Here is a 17,093-nt window from a genome sequence, read left to right as displayed (position 1 = left end):
TAAGACTAAGACCAAGGAGCCTGAAGATTCTATGTCACACGGCAGTCTTACTGTCTTATTCTCTAGCAATCACAGGCACATGCAACCCGAGATAACCGTTCCCTGTTGCATAAAGCAGACACATGAAACGTTCGTTGTTAAAGACTCAAAATATTAAAATGATTCAAATATCAACTTTATAACTTGAAAGTTCTAACTTCTATACCAAGCTAAACCTGAACCTACACTCATAGAGCTATATAAATATACAGCTACACTTATATATACACATGTATATACAGAATACACACTCACATATACCATTTACTGAATGCCAACTGTAGAGTTAAATGCTTTACAAACATAGCCTCATTTGCATAGTTTTTCAAGATATTTTCATTTTACAAATGAGAAAACGAGGCTAAAATGTTAGATCAGGGCTTATCTAAAGTCTGATAACTAGTGAGTGGTACCACTGAATCTTAAAGCAAGACTTAGTCACTCACGATGGACCACCAGAGGAGCTAGGAAGAAAATTAGCAGTAAGGAAAAGAAAAGTTAGAGAAAATTAGCAGTAAGGAGGAGAAAAGTTAGAGCAGTAAGGAAGAGAAAAGTTAGATCAGTAAGGAAGAGAAAATTAGCAGTAAGGAAGAGAAAAGTTAGAGCAGTAAGGAAGAAAAAAGTTACCACCACAGAGGGTCTGTGATGGTAAAGTTCTACAACTTGCTACAGAGGGTCTCCCCAAAGCTGACCAGAACCAGCACCCAATTCTGGAGCTGGAAGGGTGCAACCCTCCCACACCACAATTCCCTCTCTTCACTTTGCACGAGATTCCTTCCTCCTAACCATGGACTGAGCTAATATGAGTGTATCCCTATTTCTCACAAACCAAAAAGCATGAACGTCAGGCAGATGCCTCACCGTAAGAATAATAGCTGTAAGGATATTCCAAGGCAATTATATTTTTTCTAAAATTAGGAAAGATTAAATAAAAGCAATAACTTATAGATAATCTTCCCTACTCATTCATTAATGGCAGTCCCTCAAGACCCATACCAAGGAACAATGCCAAGCACACAATAAGCACTCAGTGAATAATTACTCATCAATTAACCTCAGAATTAATTGTCAAAATCAGAGAAATGGACTAAATGATAAAGTTCATTTCAACCTGAATGAATTCAGATTTATGTAAGAAAGAGAAACTTGCTTTGATCATTTCAAATCTCCATGCTTAAACAATGTACATTAAAAATCATTTGGAGTCATAAATAGTGAGACCCACTCTACTCAAAGATCATCTTAAAAAATTGCAATGTGTTTATTTAAACTATAAATAAGCTCTTGGTTTCTGTGAATATTTTTCTTCAACAATTGTACAGCTACTTTTATAAAGATGCTTTATAATTTCACAACAAGGAGATTCAGTTTTTCAAATTCCAACAAAAGTATCTGTAATGACCCTCAGTTACTTTGTTTAAAAATTGTGATGTTTAATCAACTGTGCCTGATTATATACAATTATGACCAAAACATGAAGACGACTTGTTTGTTCACCCAGCTTGACTTTAGGCACTCCAAAGAGATGCTCCCAAAGGAAGATATCTAGTTTGCTGGTTAGAAGATGGTAATTAAGAGAAACACTAATTATCTCTGAGAAATTACAAATTATCTCGTACACTGGGCACACACTTTGTAGAAATTTCGATGTAAAATGTGCATTTCTCCTAAAACTTTGGATGAATGAGGGGTGAGGAAACATACTTACTTTTACTACACAGGCAGGAAGAGGTCAGCAGTCCTTCCAACTATTTGTGAATGTGTGTCTTTTTACAATGTTCAAAGATAACTACCTTGAAAACACTGGTGTTTTTCAATTTCCTCAGTATGCTACTTAATGACCAAATTAATGCCCTTACACATAACCTCATCTATACCACTGAACTGGAACTAAGCAACACAGAGCACAAAAGCAAGTATTTTACTGAATCCTTCACACGGCAGGTCCTCTAACGGCACTGTTTAGTTCAATGCCATTTTGTTCCATGTTGATGTCACCTGAAGTCATAGGTTCCAGGAACCTAAGGACGACGGTAAGTAAGGACTAATGATACTACACTTTTTATCATTAGAGTATACCCCTTCTACTGAAAAAGAAAAAGTCAGCTGCAGAACAGCCTCAGACTAGTCCTTCAAGAGATAATTCACAAAGTTATCACTGGAAATGAGAGATCCAGGCATGTTACTGCCCCTTGTTGACCTTCCAGTGAACAGGACGTGGAGGAGAGAACAGGAAATGAACTGATCATCTCAGAAAGACTGAGCTGGATGGCCATGTTGGTGGGGAGAGGCAGTATGGGAGAAATCTCTGTACCTTCCTTTCAATTTTGCTGTGAACCTAAAACTACTCTAAAAATAAAAATAAAGTCTTTAAAAAAAACCCATTCTATTAACATAGAAAGGATGTGGACGTTAACAACAAATTGCCTACATTTTTAATGCATAAATCGGAAAAATCATTTCCGTTTTCAGCAAAGTTTAAAAAGAAAACATTTAAGTTTAAAAAACATAAAAAGCATATACAAGGAGAATCAGACTATAAACAAAAGATTTTCGTACAGTTTACAATGTGTTTTAAGCAAAGTATTATTAAAAGAATCAAAAAGTTAAAAAGTTGAAACTATCTTCTACTTGTATTTATAAATATTAGTTGTCTATTTTTTTGAGACTTTGGAAAAACAAATGCCCCATTTATCTTCAAACTTGAAATATTTCTGTATAGAGACCTTACAGTTGCTTAGTAAACATCAATGTTCAAAAAAAAGAAGTTTATAAAGCAAAAACGTTAGAGTAAGCTGAAGTTGATTTATCATTGAAGAACAAAACCTTTATAAATTTAGTGTGGCTTAAGTGTACAGCATTTATAAAGTTAACAGTTTACGGACACTAAGCCTTCATGTCCACCCACCACTGACTCACCCAGAGCACCGTCCAGTCCTGCAAGCTCCATTCATGGTAAGTGTGCTATATAGGTGAGTCACTTTTTTTTTTTTAATTGTTTGGAATTCATTGAGGGTACAAAGAATTACATTACAATGATTGCATTTGTTAAAGTCCCACTTATAATTATGTCCTGCCACCAAGAGGTGTGTCATATACTGTGATCCCTCTCCCTCTCCTGGCTTCCTCATTCCCCTACCTCACCCCTTGTATTAGATCATCTACTGTCCTCATATTAGAATTGAGTACATTGGATTCTTCCTTCTCCATTCTTGACTGAGAAGAATGTGTTCCAGCTCCATCCAGGTTAATACAAAAGATGTATATTCTCTACATTTTTAATAGCTAAATAGTATTCCATGGTGTATATATACCACAGCTTGTTAATCCATCACTTTTTATCTTTTAGAAGACTGTGCTTTTATGGTACCTTTTCTGTGTTTAGATATATAAACACTTACGATTGTGCTATAACTGTCTATGGTATTCGGCACAATGTAACCGAGGAGCAAGAGGCTGTGCCATACAGCACAGACGTGCAGGAGGCTGCACCATCTAGGGGGGTGTAAGTGCATGCTAAGTACACGCAATGATGTCCACACAAAAATGAAATCCCCTAAGGACCCACTTCTCAGACTAGATCACCATTGTTAATCAATACATGGCTGTATTTTTAGGCAAACAAGATTAGGGTATTAGAACATAAATATTAAAATCATAACATAAAATATTCAGCAAAACTAGAGGCTGATCATCCCTTATCTGAGGTGCTCAGAACCAGCAGTGTTTCAGATTTCAGACTTTTTTTGATTTTGGACTATTTGCAGTATACTTCCCAGCTGAGCGTTCTAAATATGAAAATCTGTACTCCACAATGGCTGCATGAACATCTCCATACATATCAGTCCTCAGAAAGTTTCAAATTGTGGGACATCTCAGAATTTTAAGATGTTCAACCTATTATTTCAACAAAAGATTTGTCCACAAATGTTTACATAATACTAAATCTTTGATTTGCCAATCTTTGATTTCCAAACTATCTAAAAAAAAAAAAAAGACTAAATAATGATTTAGATTACTCTATTCCTGCTTTGTGCTCAATATAAAGAAAAATTAAATATTATTTACCCTTGCCTTTAATCATTACTTACCCAATAGGTTACACAAAAAGCAAAATGATTACTATTCATTTAAATATCTTACCTGCTACCCTCATGTTTGATTTTTCAGTCTATGGCGTTTTTCATTAAATATGCTCCTAAAAAAACAACAAAAAAAGCAAAGATGGTTAGGTCTAGAATGAACATTCCTCCTTAGATTGAGTTTGGAGTGTGAATATTAAATTAAATAAATGTTTTGATGCCTCTAAGCATTCCAATACTGATATTTAATTAAAGAAACTCTTAGCAATAGACTTGTGTTTTTCCACCAGATGGTACAACTTTAAGAGGAGGGTCTGTGACTTATCATGCTATGTCCTAACTGAATGAACAATAAGTAAAAACCTGCCATCAGTCGGGGGTGCCTGTGGCTCAGTGAGTAGGGCGAGCAGGCTCCAACCCAGCCCCAGCCAAACTGCAACATGTATCACATAATGAAATTGAAATATAATTTTCAAAACTGCTGGGCTTTGTGGCATGTGCCTGCAGTCCCAGCTGCTCGGGAGTCTGAGGCAAGAGAATCACCTACCTAAGTCTAAGAGCTGGAGGTTGCTGTGAGCTGTGACACCACACCACTCTACCAAGGGTGACAAAGTGAGTCTGTCTGTTAAAAAAAAAAAAAAAATCTGCCATCAAGCTAATAAACAGAACATAATACCTTAAGTTAGTCTCAGTGATTATGCACCTATAAGGAACTTTTGATATTTAGTTCCAAAACTTCAGTTTACAGACGAGGTCCAAAGAAGTTAAGCTCCTTATCATGATGAAATGTGGTTAAAATTTAGGTTGGCTGATTCGCTTTAGTACATGATGCCACTTCATATTTGACATGACACAGCGCACATGTCCCTACAATAAGCATTCATAACAAAGGTTTATTCTATTACCAGGGACCTCTTTTCATATTTTTCAATTTAAGTTTGTGAAATAATATATTCAGGAATGCTGAATTGCAATTTTAAATATCCTGGCAATTATCATTATTGAAACAATATATATATTTTTTGAAACAGGGTCTCACCCCATTGCTCAGACTAGAGTGCTATGGCATCATCACAGCTCACTGCAACCTCAAATTTCTGAATCCAATTGCCCCTCTGGCCTCCATCTCCTGAGTTTCTGGGACTCGGACCATAGGTACACAAGCACCACCATGCCCAGCCAATTTTCCTATTTTTTTGTAGAGATAGGGTCTCTATGTTCCTCTGGCTGGTTTCAAACTCCTGACCTCAAGCAGTCCTATCACCTCAGCCTCCCAAAGTGTTGGAATTAACAGGTCTGAGCCACTTTGCACAACTGACAGTGCAATGCTAATACATGAAATAAAAGAACTGTTCTTGGATATCACTTAAATATCAATAAGAAACAGATGCTGGAAAAAAAAATCCGTATCTATGTTTTCTTCCTCAGAAATAATTCAAGATAGGCAAATAATTTTATTTTATTTTTTAATTTGAGACAAGCTCTCTCTGTTGCCTAGGCTCAAATGTAGCTGCTTCATTAACATATGCAAAATTTTTAAAAGGAACTGAAAAAGCAAATGAGTTAAATGGAAAAACCATACCGGAGTTTAGCAGGGCAGTGCCTACAGTCAACTCAACTTATTGTAAAGGAATGGAATTCAAAAGAAAATTTTAATTAGTGACTCACATTAGCCAGCAATACATTTCTCTGTTTTAGACTCAATTTTGATACTTATGTTTCAATGTCTTTGTGTGACACATGTATAGTAATTCATAGAATGCTTCCAATAAAAATAATGGACACCCCTGAAGAACCCTGAAAAATAAGAGATACAGTTTTGCGAGACGCCCGGTTTTCTTATTCAAGGGAATAGGCAGGGGCTTGGGGGGTGGTCACGGACAGCACTCATGTGCTAGCTCCCTTGCCTCTGCGCAGTCTACCTGAAGAACGGAAGAACACGTTAACTGAGTTGTGTGTTATTGACTTCTTTCCCTTTGTTAATTATCTGAACACCTTCCACATAATAGGAAAGTTGATGTTATATATATATCCATTTAAAATAACTACTTAGCCTTAGGCTAGAAAAATAAAAGGAAACAAGAGATACTCTGGTATTTACAAACCATCACATACACAAAAAAGCAAAGAAAAAAGTTCTCAGCTTTTCAAATGAAAACCCCAAAAAGGTTATAAATCCTCTTGGGCTTCCAACAAAATTAAACTCTACTTTTACAACAAACACACGTCTTTCCTTCCAGCTAATATTCCAAATGACCTTACTTGTATCTGAGTGTGGCCTACGAAAACTTCCCTGAAATTGTGACGAGCAGTTTGGCCGCAGATACTGGTTCTTATTTCAGTTTCCTTCCCTCCTGAGGTCACACCTGTATAATTACAGTCACTGCCTCATATACCTGCAACCAGCTGGCACCCGCCTTTCTGAAGTCATCATTACTAAGCCCACAATGTAAGCAACTACAATTGTCTAGCTGAATACAACTGTTTCCTATTAAAACTTCTCAGGGAATTAACCTTAGTAAAATCTCATGAAATTATATCTCAGCCATAACACACCTCTAATTAATTTGCTTAAGAAGAAAATTAATGATGCAAAAGTATCAATCAGCATAAAGAAAGCATACTGGATATACCTGAGAGCAAAACAAGGAACATCTATTTATGAGGATGATGTGCTAATTCTAAATCACTCCTGACCTGTCTTCTTAGGAGGAGATTTAAAAACAGAGAAAATCTTTATATGTACTAATCCTGCTGGGAGGAGAATCAAAAACTTAAGAGAAACCTCAGACTGAACCACCAATAATCAAATGGGAATCGAACAGGTCCAAAGAAGAGGAATAGTAAAAGGAAAAAATATAATAGTAAAAGGAAAAAAAGACCTTCGCTCTTAATTAAGAACTCTAAATCTAAAAGCAACAGGTGAAAGGATTTGTAACATTCTATATATAGGGGGGACTTAAAGTTCACGTGCAATTTAAAATTGCACACTATTATAAATTGCACACAAACTTTCTTTATCAAAAGGTAGAAATACAGAGCCATTTACCAAAACCAGAATATTAGTGAAGAATATTTTTTGGACAGATTAAAAAAAATTCAGAAACTTTTGTGAAATGCATTTGCTTCAAAAAATGTCATATAGGCTAAAATAACAGGTTTCAGTGTTTACATATGAATATATAAGTAGACCCTCCATAGCTGACCACCTCCTTAAACTGACCTAATTTTCAGACCAGACATGCACATGTACCTGTCAGTATAGTAGGCCTAGTTCCTTATGTTGATCACCTCCATATGTTGACCATTTTACAGTGCCTGGGGTGGTCAACTTATAAAGGTTCTACTGTATTACAAATGACTGAACCAAATCAGACTATTAATAGGTAAGGTGCATAATCAATCACTGGAGAGTCACAGCAAGGAGGGCCACCATGATGCCCTGGGCAACCAAACAATGAACTGGGTAAACGTAAGTGATCTAGTCTCGTGCAGGGAGCCTAATCTAGAACCTCAGACAGACATACCAAATTTCATTAAAGGTTTTACAATTTAAACCGTCTGATTTCATGAAATTTTGTTAGTCAAGTAGAAATCAGGCTACTGTGTGAATAAGAAGGGCATTCTTCTAGAATCAATTAACTTCAAGAACAAGAGAGCATGGGTCAAATGATACTGCCACACTTTCATTGAGAAGTAGACTAGATTGGGTAAATTTCAAGAACATTACTCTGTATCATAAAGTAGGTCATAAAAAACAACTGCTTACTAGGAAGGAAATGTCTTGCCAGTTAACAAAAACTAAGTAGTAATACAGACAGACAGCAGAGTAATTCACGTACATTCTTATTTCATGGAATCATTTCACCAGCCCTCAAGCGAGAGCAGGTATTATAACAGAATTACAAATGAGGTCAGGGGATTTGTCTAAGGTCATATGAAGGGTAAGAAGCACAAACTATGAACAAAACCACTTCGCTTCACTTTAGCTGCTTACAGACATACTGTAATAGAAGGTTTGCTGATACAATGCCATGCCAATCAGTTTGGTTTTTGCAAATTGCTCTATGAACTGATAATCTTTGCTTCAAACTAGCTACTCTGGAGATTTCAAAGTTTGGCAAAATGACTAAGATTTTGTTTTAGAATCCTTCCCCAACAGAAATGGTACAAGAAAATGAAGTGTACAAACACACCCATTGATACATGTATTTAGTATTAACGAGTAAACCAGAAAAAAATCTTTAAGTTATATACATACTTCACAAATATAAAGAAATTATCACTCAATTCAATCCAACTTCAGTTTAGTGGTAGCCTAATGACAATTTTAACTGAACCAATTGAATATGTTCAGATGAGTCTAATATCCCTGGGAACTGGGGCTTTGCAAGAGGACTATGAAAAAAGGTCAAAGTACAAACAGATAGATGTAAAGTACACTTAGGCCCCATGATGGCTAATTTTATGAGTCAGCTTGACTGGGTCACAGGACATCTATACCTTAAGTTAAACATTATTCTGGGTTTGTCGTAATGGTGCTTCTGAAGGAGATAAACATTTGAATCCACAGACTACGTAAAGCAGATAGCCCTGTCTGATGTGGGTAGACTTTATCCAATGTACCCCAGACCTGAATAGAACAAGGAAGGCCAAGTAAGGGAGACTTTTTGCTCTCTCTACCTGTCTTCAAGCTGGGATGATGCTTCAACGTTTGACTAGAACTACATCGTCTACTCTTCTGGGCCGCCAATTGTCAGCTACAAATCTTGGACTTCCCAACCTCTGTATCTATGTAATACATGATTATACGTAATTTTTATATATAATTACATATCACACTATAATTACATATCACATTATATACATTAACATATGACAAATTAAATGTCTATAAAGAGCTAGATTTAACTATATATAATTTACTATAAGAAATATATGTCTATATACCTAGATCTATACCTATCTATTCCATTGGTTCTGTTTCTTTAGAGAACCCAGACTAATAGACCCCCAAAATCAGAATGTAGGAAATTAAAATTTTATCCCCAGAGCATTTAAAGTAAAAGAGAAAAACAAGATAATACTGACATCAAAAGAATGCTAAAAATAGAACTTAGGGTAAGTTACTCTGATGTTATATTTACAAACAAAAGTATGATTTTTTAAAAGCAATTTGCAATAAATAACTGCCTTTATAAATTGCTGCATTTATATGAATAAAATAGAGCAAGTGTCAACAAACTTTTTCTATAAAAAGGCCAAATGTTAAATATTTTTAGGCTTTGTGAACCATACAGTCACTCTCTGCAGTTGAATTTAATTGCTAGAAAGCAACCATAGACAATATATAACTGAATGAGTCCAACTGTGTCCTAATAAAGTTTTATTTATGTATGGATACCGAAATTTGAATTTCATAAAATTTTCATGTGTCAAAAAAAAATTTTTTTTAAACCCACTTAAATATGTGAAAACCAATCTTGGTCCAACGTCCATCCATATATGCCTATGTCATCATTTGCAAATCCTTTTAAGATAGAGGAATTAAAAAAAAAGTAAAAAAATTTAAAATGTAAAAATAAAGAAATAAACTTGAGCATAACCACCCACAATTGTAGTTCCAGCTACTCTAAGGCTGAGATGGGAGTATCACTTGAACCCAGGAGTTCAAAACTGGCCTGGGCAACATAGCAAGATGCACTAGATCTAAATGAACAAATGAAAGAATAAAGACTTTCCTGACGATGTCCCAACAATCTAACAGTTTTTGCCAGATTTTGTGCAGAGTATCAACTTCCACAGAACTTCTAGTGGTCCTCTTAGAAGTACCACTAAAATGTAGGACAGAGCAAACCTATATGAGTTCGTCTCACATTTCCATAATCAACTACTCTCCATGGAAGGGAAGAAGCATGTCCTCCATGATCAACAATAGAATGGACCCTCCTCGAAAGGAAGAAAAAAAACCTTTGCCTTCTATAAATAAAGCTACCTGTCTATGGCAAAGGTGGGAATAAATTTAGACTCTGTAATGTTTCCAAATCAATCCTAGAAGTTACAAAGAAATGAATAAAAATTAAGGCTCTTACCACATTCTACTTCATTAGCTATAACATTATACTGGGGAAAGACTGACATCATATTTCCTGTATGTATTTATATGGAATTATTTTTGTGATGGGTTTAAAAAAGAATAGAGTAACCACCTCTGATGTTTATCCAACTTATAAAATGCCAAGTATATAACAAAATAGAGAGGGGTGAGAAGATCGCATCCATTTAAAAGAAATGAACATTTAAAAACTCAGTATGGCATCTTTGCCACTAGCGCTGTGTTATAAACATTCCAAATACAATTTGGTGGTTTTAACACTAATTGATTCAAATTAAAACTCCGATTACTAACTTAAGAAAGTGTTGGACAGCAGCAGATGCCGAATCCTAGAAGATACCTCCTTTGAAAAGAATCCACCCTTCTGAAGACACCAAGGCCATGCTTAAAAAAAAAAAAAAAAATCCACCAATTTAAAACACACACACTTACACTCTCGCCTTCTTTCTCTCTCATACAGCTTTTAGAAATGAGTATGACCTAGTAATGATTAAAGGGAAAATTTTAAAATGATTACCTAACAACTAGAAAAGCACTCCATATTTTTAAAGGACCTAACTAAACTTACATTTGACTAGGGAGAAAAAAGGAGCAAAAACAAAAAAGAAAAAAATTGGGGAGGTGGGTAGGGCAATCCACACCAATTCTACAATAGTTAGAAGGACGAATTTTTCAAAAGATCACGGAGGAATATAACACACATGTATCCACTACTTCTCTCGAGTGGCCCACAGAAAGGTGAGCAGGCAGAGCAGTAGACCAAAGCTTATCAACAGATCAGTGAACCACCAAGTCAGGCTTTTAAGAGACGTTTTCTAGTGATCTACTGAACATACTGGGAAAAGAAGAGCATAGATGATCTACGCCTGCATTTTTAAACAACTTTCTGAACCAGCATCATATGGCTTTTTGTATTTTCTTAAGTAGCATTATATTGAAATTACATTTAAAAGAGGACTACTATCTAAATGGGGCTAAGAAACAGAGCTACACCATGGACAAGCACAAAAGATCCAGAAAGTATTTTTAATTTTCCTCTTTTCCTCTAGAATGTTTTGCTTTTCCTCTAACCAATGCTAGATACACAGCAAATCGGGATTTGCTTTGGGTAGATTTTATCTTTCTTCAACAATGCACTATACATTGCTACACTCTGCTTTTCACTTGTTCTCCTGACAATTGATGGAGACAATAATCCTTTGTAAAACTTCTGACTTAACAGCAACTTAGATAAAACTACGCTATGAATGAAAACTGGCAAGATACAACTATAATACCCACTTCCCTCTAGTTAAAAACAGGTTAGCAAAAGTGCTTGGCTAAATCAGGAAAGCGCTCCACCTAGATCAGCTTTGCCCCAAAGACTTACTGCAGGGAGAAGCAGCCAAGCCTGACAGACCACACACACTACATTCTAAGAGCATTAAGTATTTCAAGATGATCCATTGCAACATTAAGAATTTCATAGTGCAATTCCTTCAATCAGTGTGAATTAGCAAAAGAGATCCAGAGCTATTCTTTTCTCTTTAGAAACTATAGATATCAGATTTTTGAAATATTTCAGGGGATCAATAAGTATTTAACCCTGTTTTCCAGAAACACTTTAAGGGATTAAAAACTAAATAGACTTGTTTTCTGCTCCCCCATCCCCAAATCTAACATGGCTTAGCGACTTCCTAACAAAGATACTTCATTGTCACAGACAATACCCGTGAAGGAAGCACACCAAAGCAGGTGGGGCTGCTCTCCACCGAATTCTGAAAAGTGCGCTCTACCCACAGATATTCTCATTCAGTACCCAGCGTTTATTTTTGAGTAGGCAGCCGGAGTTCAGGTTTACTCCAACACAGACTTGGTGTTCACTCAAATATTACCACAACATCCTAAAACTTCCCAACACAGAATGGGACGTGGCTGGCTGTATACATGTATAATCAGCTAGTTGGCATTCCTAAGGGCTACTTTCAACAGAAAAGGATGGTTACAGAAATGATCACATGATCCCATCACATCTGGTATGAATACAACATTAAGTAAATATTTCAATGGACTGTAATTACAAAACAGAAATCACTAAATCACAAGGAAGTTAGAAATACTTCTGAACTGAGCCACCAACACACAAATGACTGGAAGTGACTAAGACAAAAATATGAGGCCAAACTAGACTGCATGACACCCCAAGATACAGCTAAGCTGCACTTCAAAGTCATCAGTATAATCTTCGTTACAAATAGATGTCAGGTAAGGACACCTTATCTAATTTTTCATTACCAACATTTTACATAGCAAATATCTAAAGAAATGATGAGTTATCATTCTTTTGTCTCACATATCCCAGGTCTCCTAATAACCCTGTAAGACAGTAAGAAGGGCCTCAGGGTGGAAATCAGCCTGACGTCAGAACAGGTCTTCCGTGGGAGTGAAGAGGGAGAGATGGGCAATGAATAAATCTGGAGAAAATATGGAAAGAAATAGGGGGAAAATAACTCCTGTTTGCAATGGTTAGAACAGAGTATTAAACTTAAAATTACCCAAATGTTTTCTTGCTGTTTTTAATCAACCAATGCAGAATTTTGCTTAAAAATGTACAATCACGTTGAAGAAATGAAATGGTGACTAGATTTCTGTAACCCAGACCACAAACATAACAAAACCAGATAAGACAGAACCCTACAAAACAATATTAAGTTTTACTCAAGTCCTTCAAAGCTCTATAATTGTTTAAAAAGTTGTAAACTAAACTCCCTTAATCTTACACTACAATACATCATCCAGGGGGAGATGGATGAACAGAAAGAAAAATGTATTACTGAGAATAAGACAAAGATAAAATCAAATACATTTTAACTATAAGAATTTGAAAATAGGATAAATGAAGTATGAAGTATCTGGTTTATAAACTCCTTCAGAAAAAAGAGAGTGAGACAGATTAAAGCACAAATTGATATAAAATATACCAGTAACTGCTACCTGCATCTCATGTAACTATTTTATATTATACTAGATAAGAAGTTATAGGTTCCTGTTCTAAATAAATGTTTAAGAATTTCGGGGCGGCACCTGTGGCTCAGCGAGTAGAGGGCGCCAGCCCCATATACCAAGGGTGGCGGGTTCCAACCCGGCTCTGGCCAAACTGCAACAAAAAATAGCCGGGCATTGTGGTGGGCACCTGTGGTCCCAGCTACTTGGGAGGCTGAGGCAAGAGAATCACTTAAGCCCAAGAGTTGGAGGTTGCTGTGATGCCACAGCACTCTACCCAGGGCAACAAAGTGAGACTCTGTCTCTTAAAAAAAAAAAAAAAAAATTCCCTAAATCTCCACTCCACTCACATAGTCTTTAAATAGTCTGCAAGATAGACAAAATTCTGCCAGTCACAGCTTCTATGTGAAGAAACAGAAGAAGAGAGTGGTTCCATCTGCCTAAAGGACCTGGTAGCATACCATCTACCACAAGAACTGAACGTAATAGAGCAGCTTTAAAGTAAAGACAGCTAGAAACTAGTCCTGAAGAATGTCTGAGCAAATGAAAACCAGTTAGGCCTATAAGTGACCTCAAGCTTGTTTGATTTCCAAACATACAAAACTTAACTCGAGCTAATTCTTGTAAATGCCTATATTAAATAAAAGCAGAAGCCATGAGAATTGGTCTAATTCAACCAATTAGAAACAGACAACAAACTCAAAATTAAAAGGGTATAACTAGGAACTTTCCAACAGGATAGAATAAAGCAACTATGTAACTGGAAACAATCAAATGTTTCTTTGCTTTACTTCTGTGCCTCTCCTACAAAGGTCTCTCTCTCTCTCTTTTTTTTTAAACTCTTTGGGATTCATTGAGGGTACAAAGAATTAGGGTACAATGTTGCATTTGTTAGGTAAAAAGTCTCTTCTTAAATTTTCTTGGTGGAGTCCCCAGGCCACTTCTGGTCTGAAAGTGCCCAATTTATGGATCATTGTTTGCTCAAATAAACTCTAAAATTTTAATGTACCTCAGTTTACCTTTTCAACAGCAGCCATTTGCAAAGAACAGTAAGAAGCTTCTAGTATAAAATTTTCCAAAACTATATTAATTGAACCAACTTAAAATTTCATTTTTGTTGATTACGCGTCCTTTAAAACTCACTTAACGACCACTTAACTGCAGGAAATGAAAGGCATGGGTAGGAAACGTACCTGAAACCATGATACTACCTTAACGAGCCTTTTAGAGTTTATGATGAAAATCCATGTAGGAACTGACTTTCTCACTGGCACACAAAAACTCACCAGGGTCCATCAACACATGCAGGAATAAACAAAATGTGTCCTGTTCGATGGAATGATATATATGGAATGACATGCATCAATTAAATATAAGATGGAGTACTACACATCCATAAAAAGTAATGCAGTGCTGCTAAGTGCTACACCACGTATAAACCTCTAAAACACTGTGCTAGGTGGAAGAAGTCAGACATGAAAGAACACACGTTGTATAGTTCCACTTTTATGAACCATCCAGAGTAAATAAATCCAGAAGGACAGAAAGGAGATCAGTGGTTGACAGGAGGTGGGAGGAGGAAGGAATGTGAAATAACTGCTAGCTGCTAGGTGGATAATGTAAGTCCCCTTTGGGGTAATAAAATGTTTTAGAACTAAACAGAGGTGACAGCTGCACAACACTGTGGATGAGCTAAACGCCACTAGATTGTACACTTTACAATGGTACATGCTGTGTGATACGAAATAAAGGAAGAACATGGAAAAGAAAAAAAACTCACCAAAGTGAAGGCAGAAAAATCACGACGAGAAGATTAAAAAATAAGATTGGAAATTGGGGAAAGGTAATATAATAGCTTCACCCAAATGGAACAGGGCAATGAAACAGAGAATGACAGAATAGTAATGAAGGCACCCTGTGGAGACTTACAGGTAGTGGAACACTTTAATTTCCTCCTCTGTAAGAAAGTCAGCTGACTGTATTTTAGGAGTTCCATTTAAAAAAAAAAAATCACAAAACCTTTTTAAAGTTTAAAGATCTTGGGAAATCACCTTGTTAGCATCCCCCATCAGATTAAGAAAATAAATACGGCATGATGGTAGTTTGGTCCGTGCTATTCACGAAGTAACTAAAAGCGGAACTATTGTTCAGAATCCAGATTATGTGATTCCCAAGAAGAGGGACGCTTCTGGACAAAACTCAAAACAATTTTTTGCTATTTACTAAGCTCTGAACTAGATAGACTTTCGTGAGCCATAAGACCAAAATCTTTTGCTTCGTGGCTCGTATATCTTTCATCTTTAAGAAATAGGTATAAAAATGACAAACAAAAAATAAATGAACACTCCCTGCCTTAGAAAAAACAAAAGCAGATTTGTGAGAGTCTAGGCTGTTTTATTCTTAATATCCATGATACTGGTACTTGGTAGGCACGCTAATATTTTAAAAATGATACAAATGCCTGAAAAATGAGACTAATCATATCATTTAAAACCTAAAACATATAGTGAAAAATGTAAGTCTTCTGATTCCCCACACGAAACATCACTTTTTCACCATTCAACAGTCTCTAAGTCCTTCAGCCCTTTTCCCAATTACTTTTTCCTTTGTAATATATCTTCATAAATTATGAAAGATTAACAATGCTTAAAATACCAATCCATATTAAAATTCTGTAATTGTGATGAAACATTCATTAAGTCTATTTTGAAAGTCACTTTAACCTAGTGATGTTCAGTCTTGTTTTGACTCCTTTTTGAAAGAGAAGCCCCCTACAATGGGGACTCTGGGAAATATGGCCCGTGTCCTTTCTAAAAAGTCCCACTGGTGATTCAGAGAGATACCCAGGTTGACAATCACTAGATTGACCTCTTCATTTCTTCCTATTAAGAAATGGTATTTAATGAGCCGTGAGAATACAAGACTTGGTGAAACAAAGCTTCTACCACGTGTATAAAATTGAAAATACTGTGACTAAATCAGTAAATGGCCAAAGAATTCAAGAGAATGGCAGCCTCTAAAAAAAAAAAAAAAAAAAAAATAGGTGCAGGTCAATGACAGCGCCCAAACCCAGTGACAGTTTGCGGAGTCTGCCAATTTCTTATTGAATGGCATTCGGTATTTTCAAAATTAAATGAAGGTCTCTTTATACTGGATAAGGCACCCTGTCTGAGTAACAGTAACGTTTCCAAAACGTTAGAAAATGTAACAATATACCACTAGTCCTGCAAGGTGGTCGCAGGTCCAAGGGATCTGGGGATCTGCTGTCAGCATCGACCTTTAACAGCTTTGGGAGTTTATACTTTCATCTGTAAAACTGCAAAGATAGATAAAGAGGATCTATTCACTGACCTGTCGTGAGAATTAAATGTGCCCATGAAAGCAGGTGGCACGGTGCCTGCTACATGCTAACCAATCTAATACGATTTAGTGTCATTGTGCTCTTATTTCTGACCAAAGGAAAAAGAAAAAAAAAGGTTCTATCAAATAGCAGAACAGATCTGTATTACAGGAAATCTTTTTTTCTAAGGCAGAAGGTGATGTAAACATCCTCTCCGCCCCCAAAACACCTAGAGAGCGCAATCTCAAATCGTCATACGTGGTACAGAACTGTGAGGATAGTAGTAACCACATAAAAAAGAATGACCACCGAACACCAAAGGGCTGTGTAGGCTGTAAAAAGAAACAGTATCTCCAGTTTAGGAGGCACTAAAACTTTACAAGTGAGTCAAGACGGCGCTCCAGAGAGTTCAAACGCAACCCCGGACTCAATCCCCAGCTCAGAGCTCTCAGCCTGCACTACGCAGGGCGCGGGCTGGGACACCGCTAGGAAGGCGCACTCCAGGTGGCAGCCAGGCCGGCCGCCCAGACCCAGC

At 36.5% G+C, this 17,093-nt stretch overlaps 1 protein-coding gene across 3 annotated transcripts in view; it reads right to left on the bottom strand.

Annotated features, from left to right (window-relative positions):
- FAM3C (family with sequence similarity 3 member C) overlaps positions 1-17,093 on the bottom strand; it is a 47,173-nt gene that overhangs the window by 29,652 nt on the left and 428 nt on the right. The window contains exons 1-2 of one of the 3 annotated variants that reach the window (XM_023513209.1): positions 14,412-14,557; positions 4,183-4,237 (exon numbers count right to left, since the gene is read on the bottom strand). In XM_023513209.1, the coding sequence (XP_023368977.1) occupies positions 4,183-4,195 (13 nt within the window). In that variant the 5' untranslated portion in view covers positions 4,196-4,237; positions 14,412-14,557. Of the gene's footprint in view, positions 1-4,182; positions 4,238-4,668; positions 4,688-14,411; positions 14,558-17,093 lie in introns of those variants that run through there. The other 2 variants (XM_023513208.1, XM_003789786.3) reach the window with 2 other exon arrangements.

Source organism: Otolemur garnettii, unplaced genomic scaffold, assembly GCF_000181295.1.
Source record: "Otolemur garnettii isolate 467f Iridium unplaced genomic scaffold, OtoGar3 scaffold00037, whole genome shotgun sequence".
NCBI classification, from domain to species: domain Eukaryota; kingdom Metazoa; phylum Chordata; class Mammalia; order Primates; family Galagidae; genus Otolemur; species Otolemur garnettii.
This window is presented reverse-complemented; position numbering and strand designations above follow the sequence as displayed.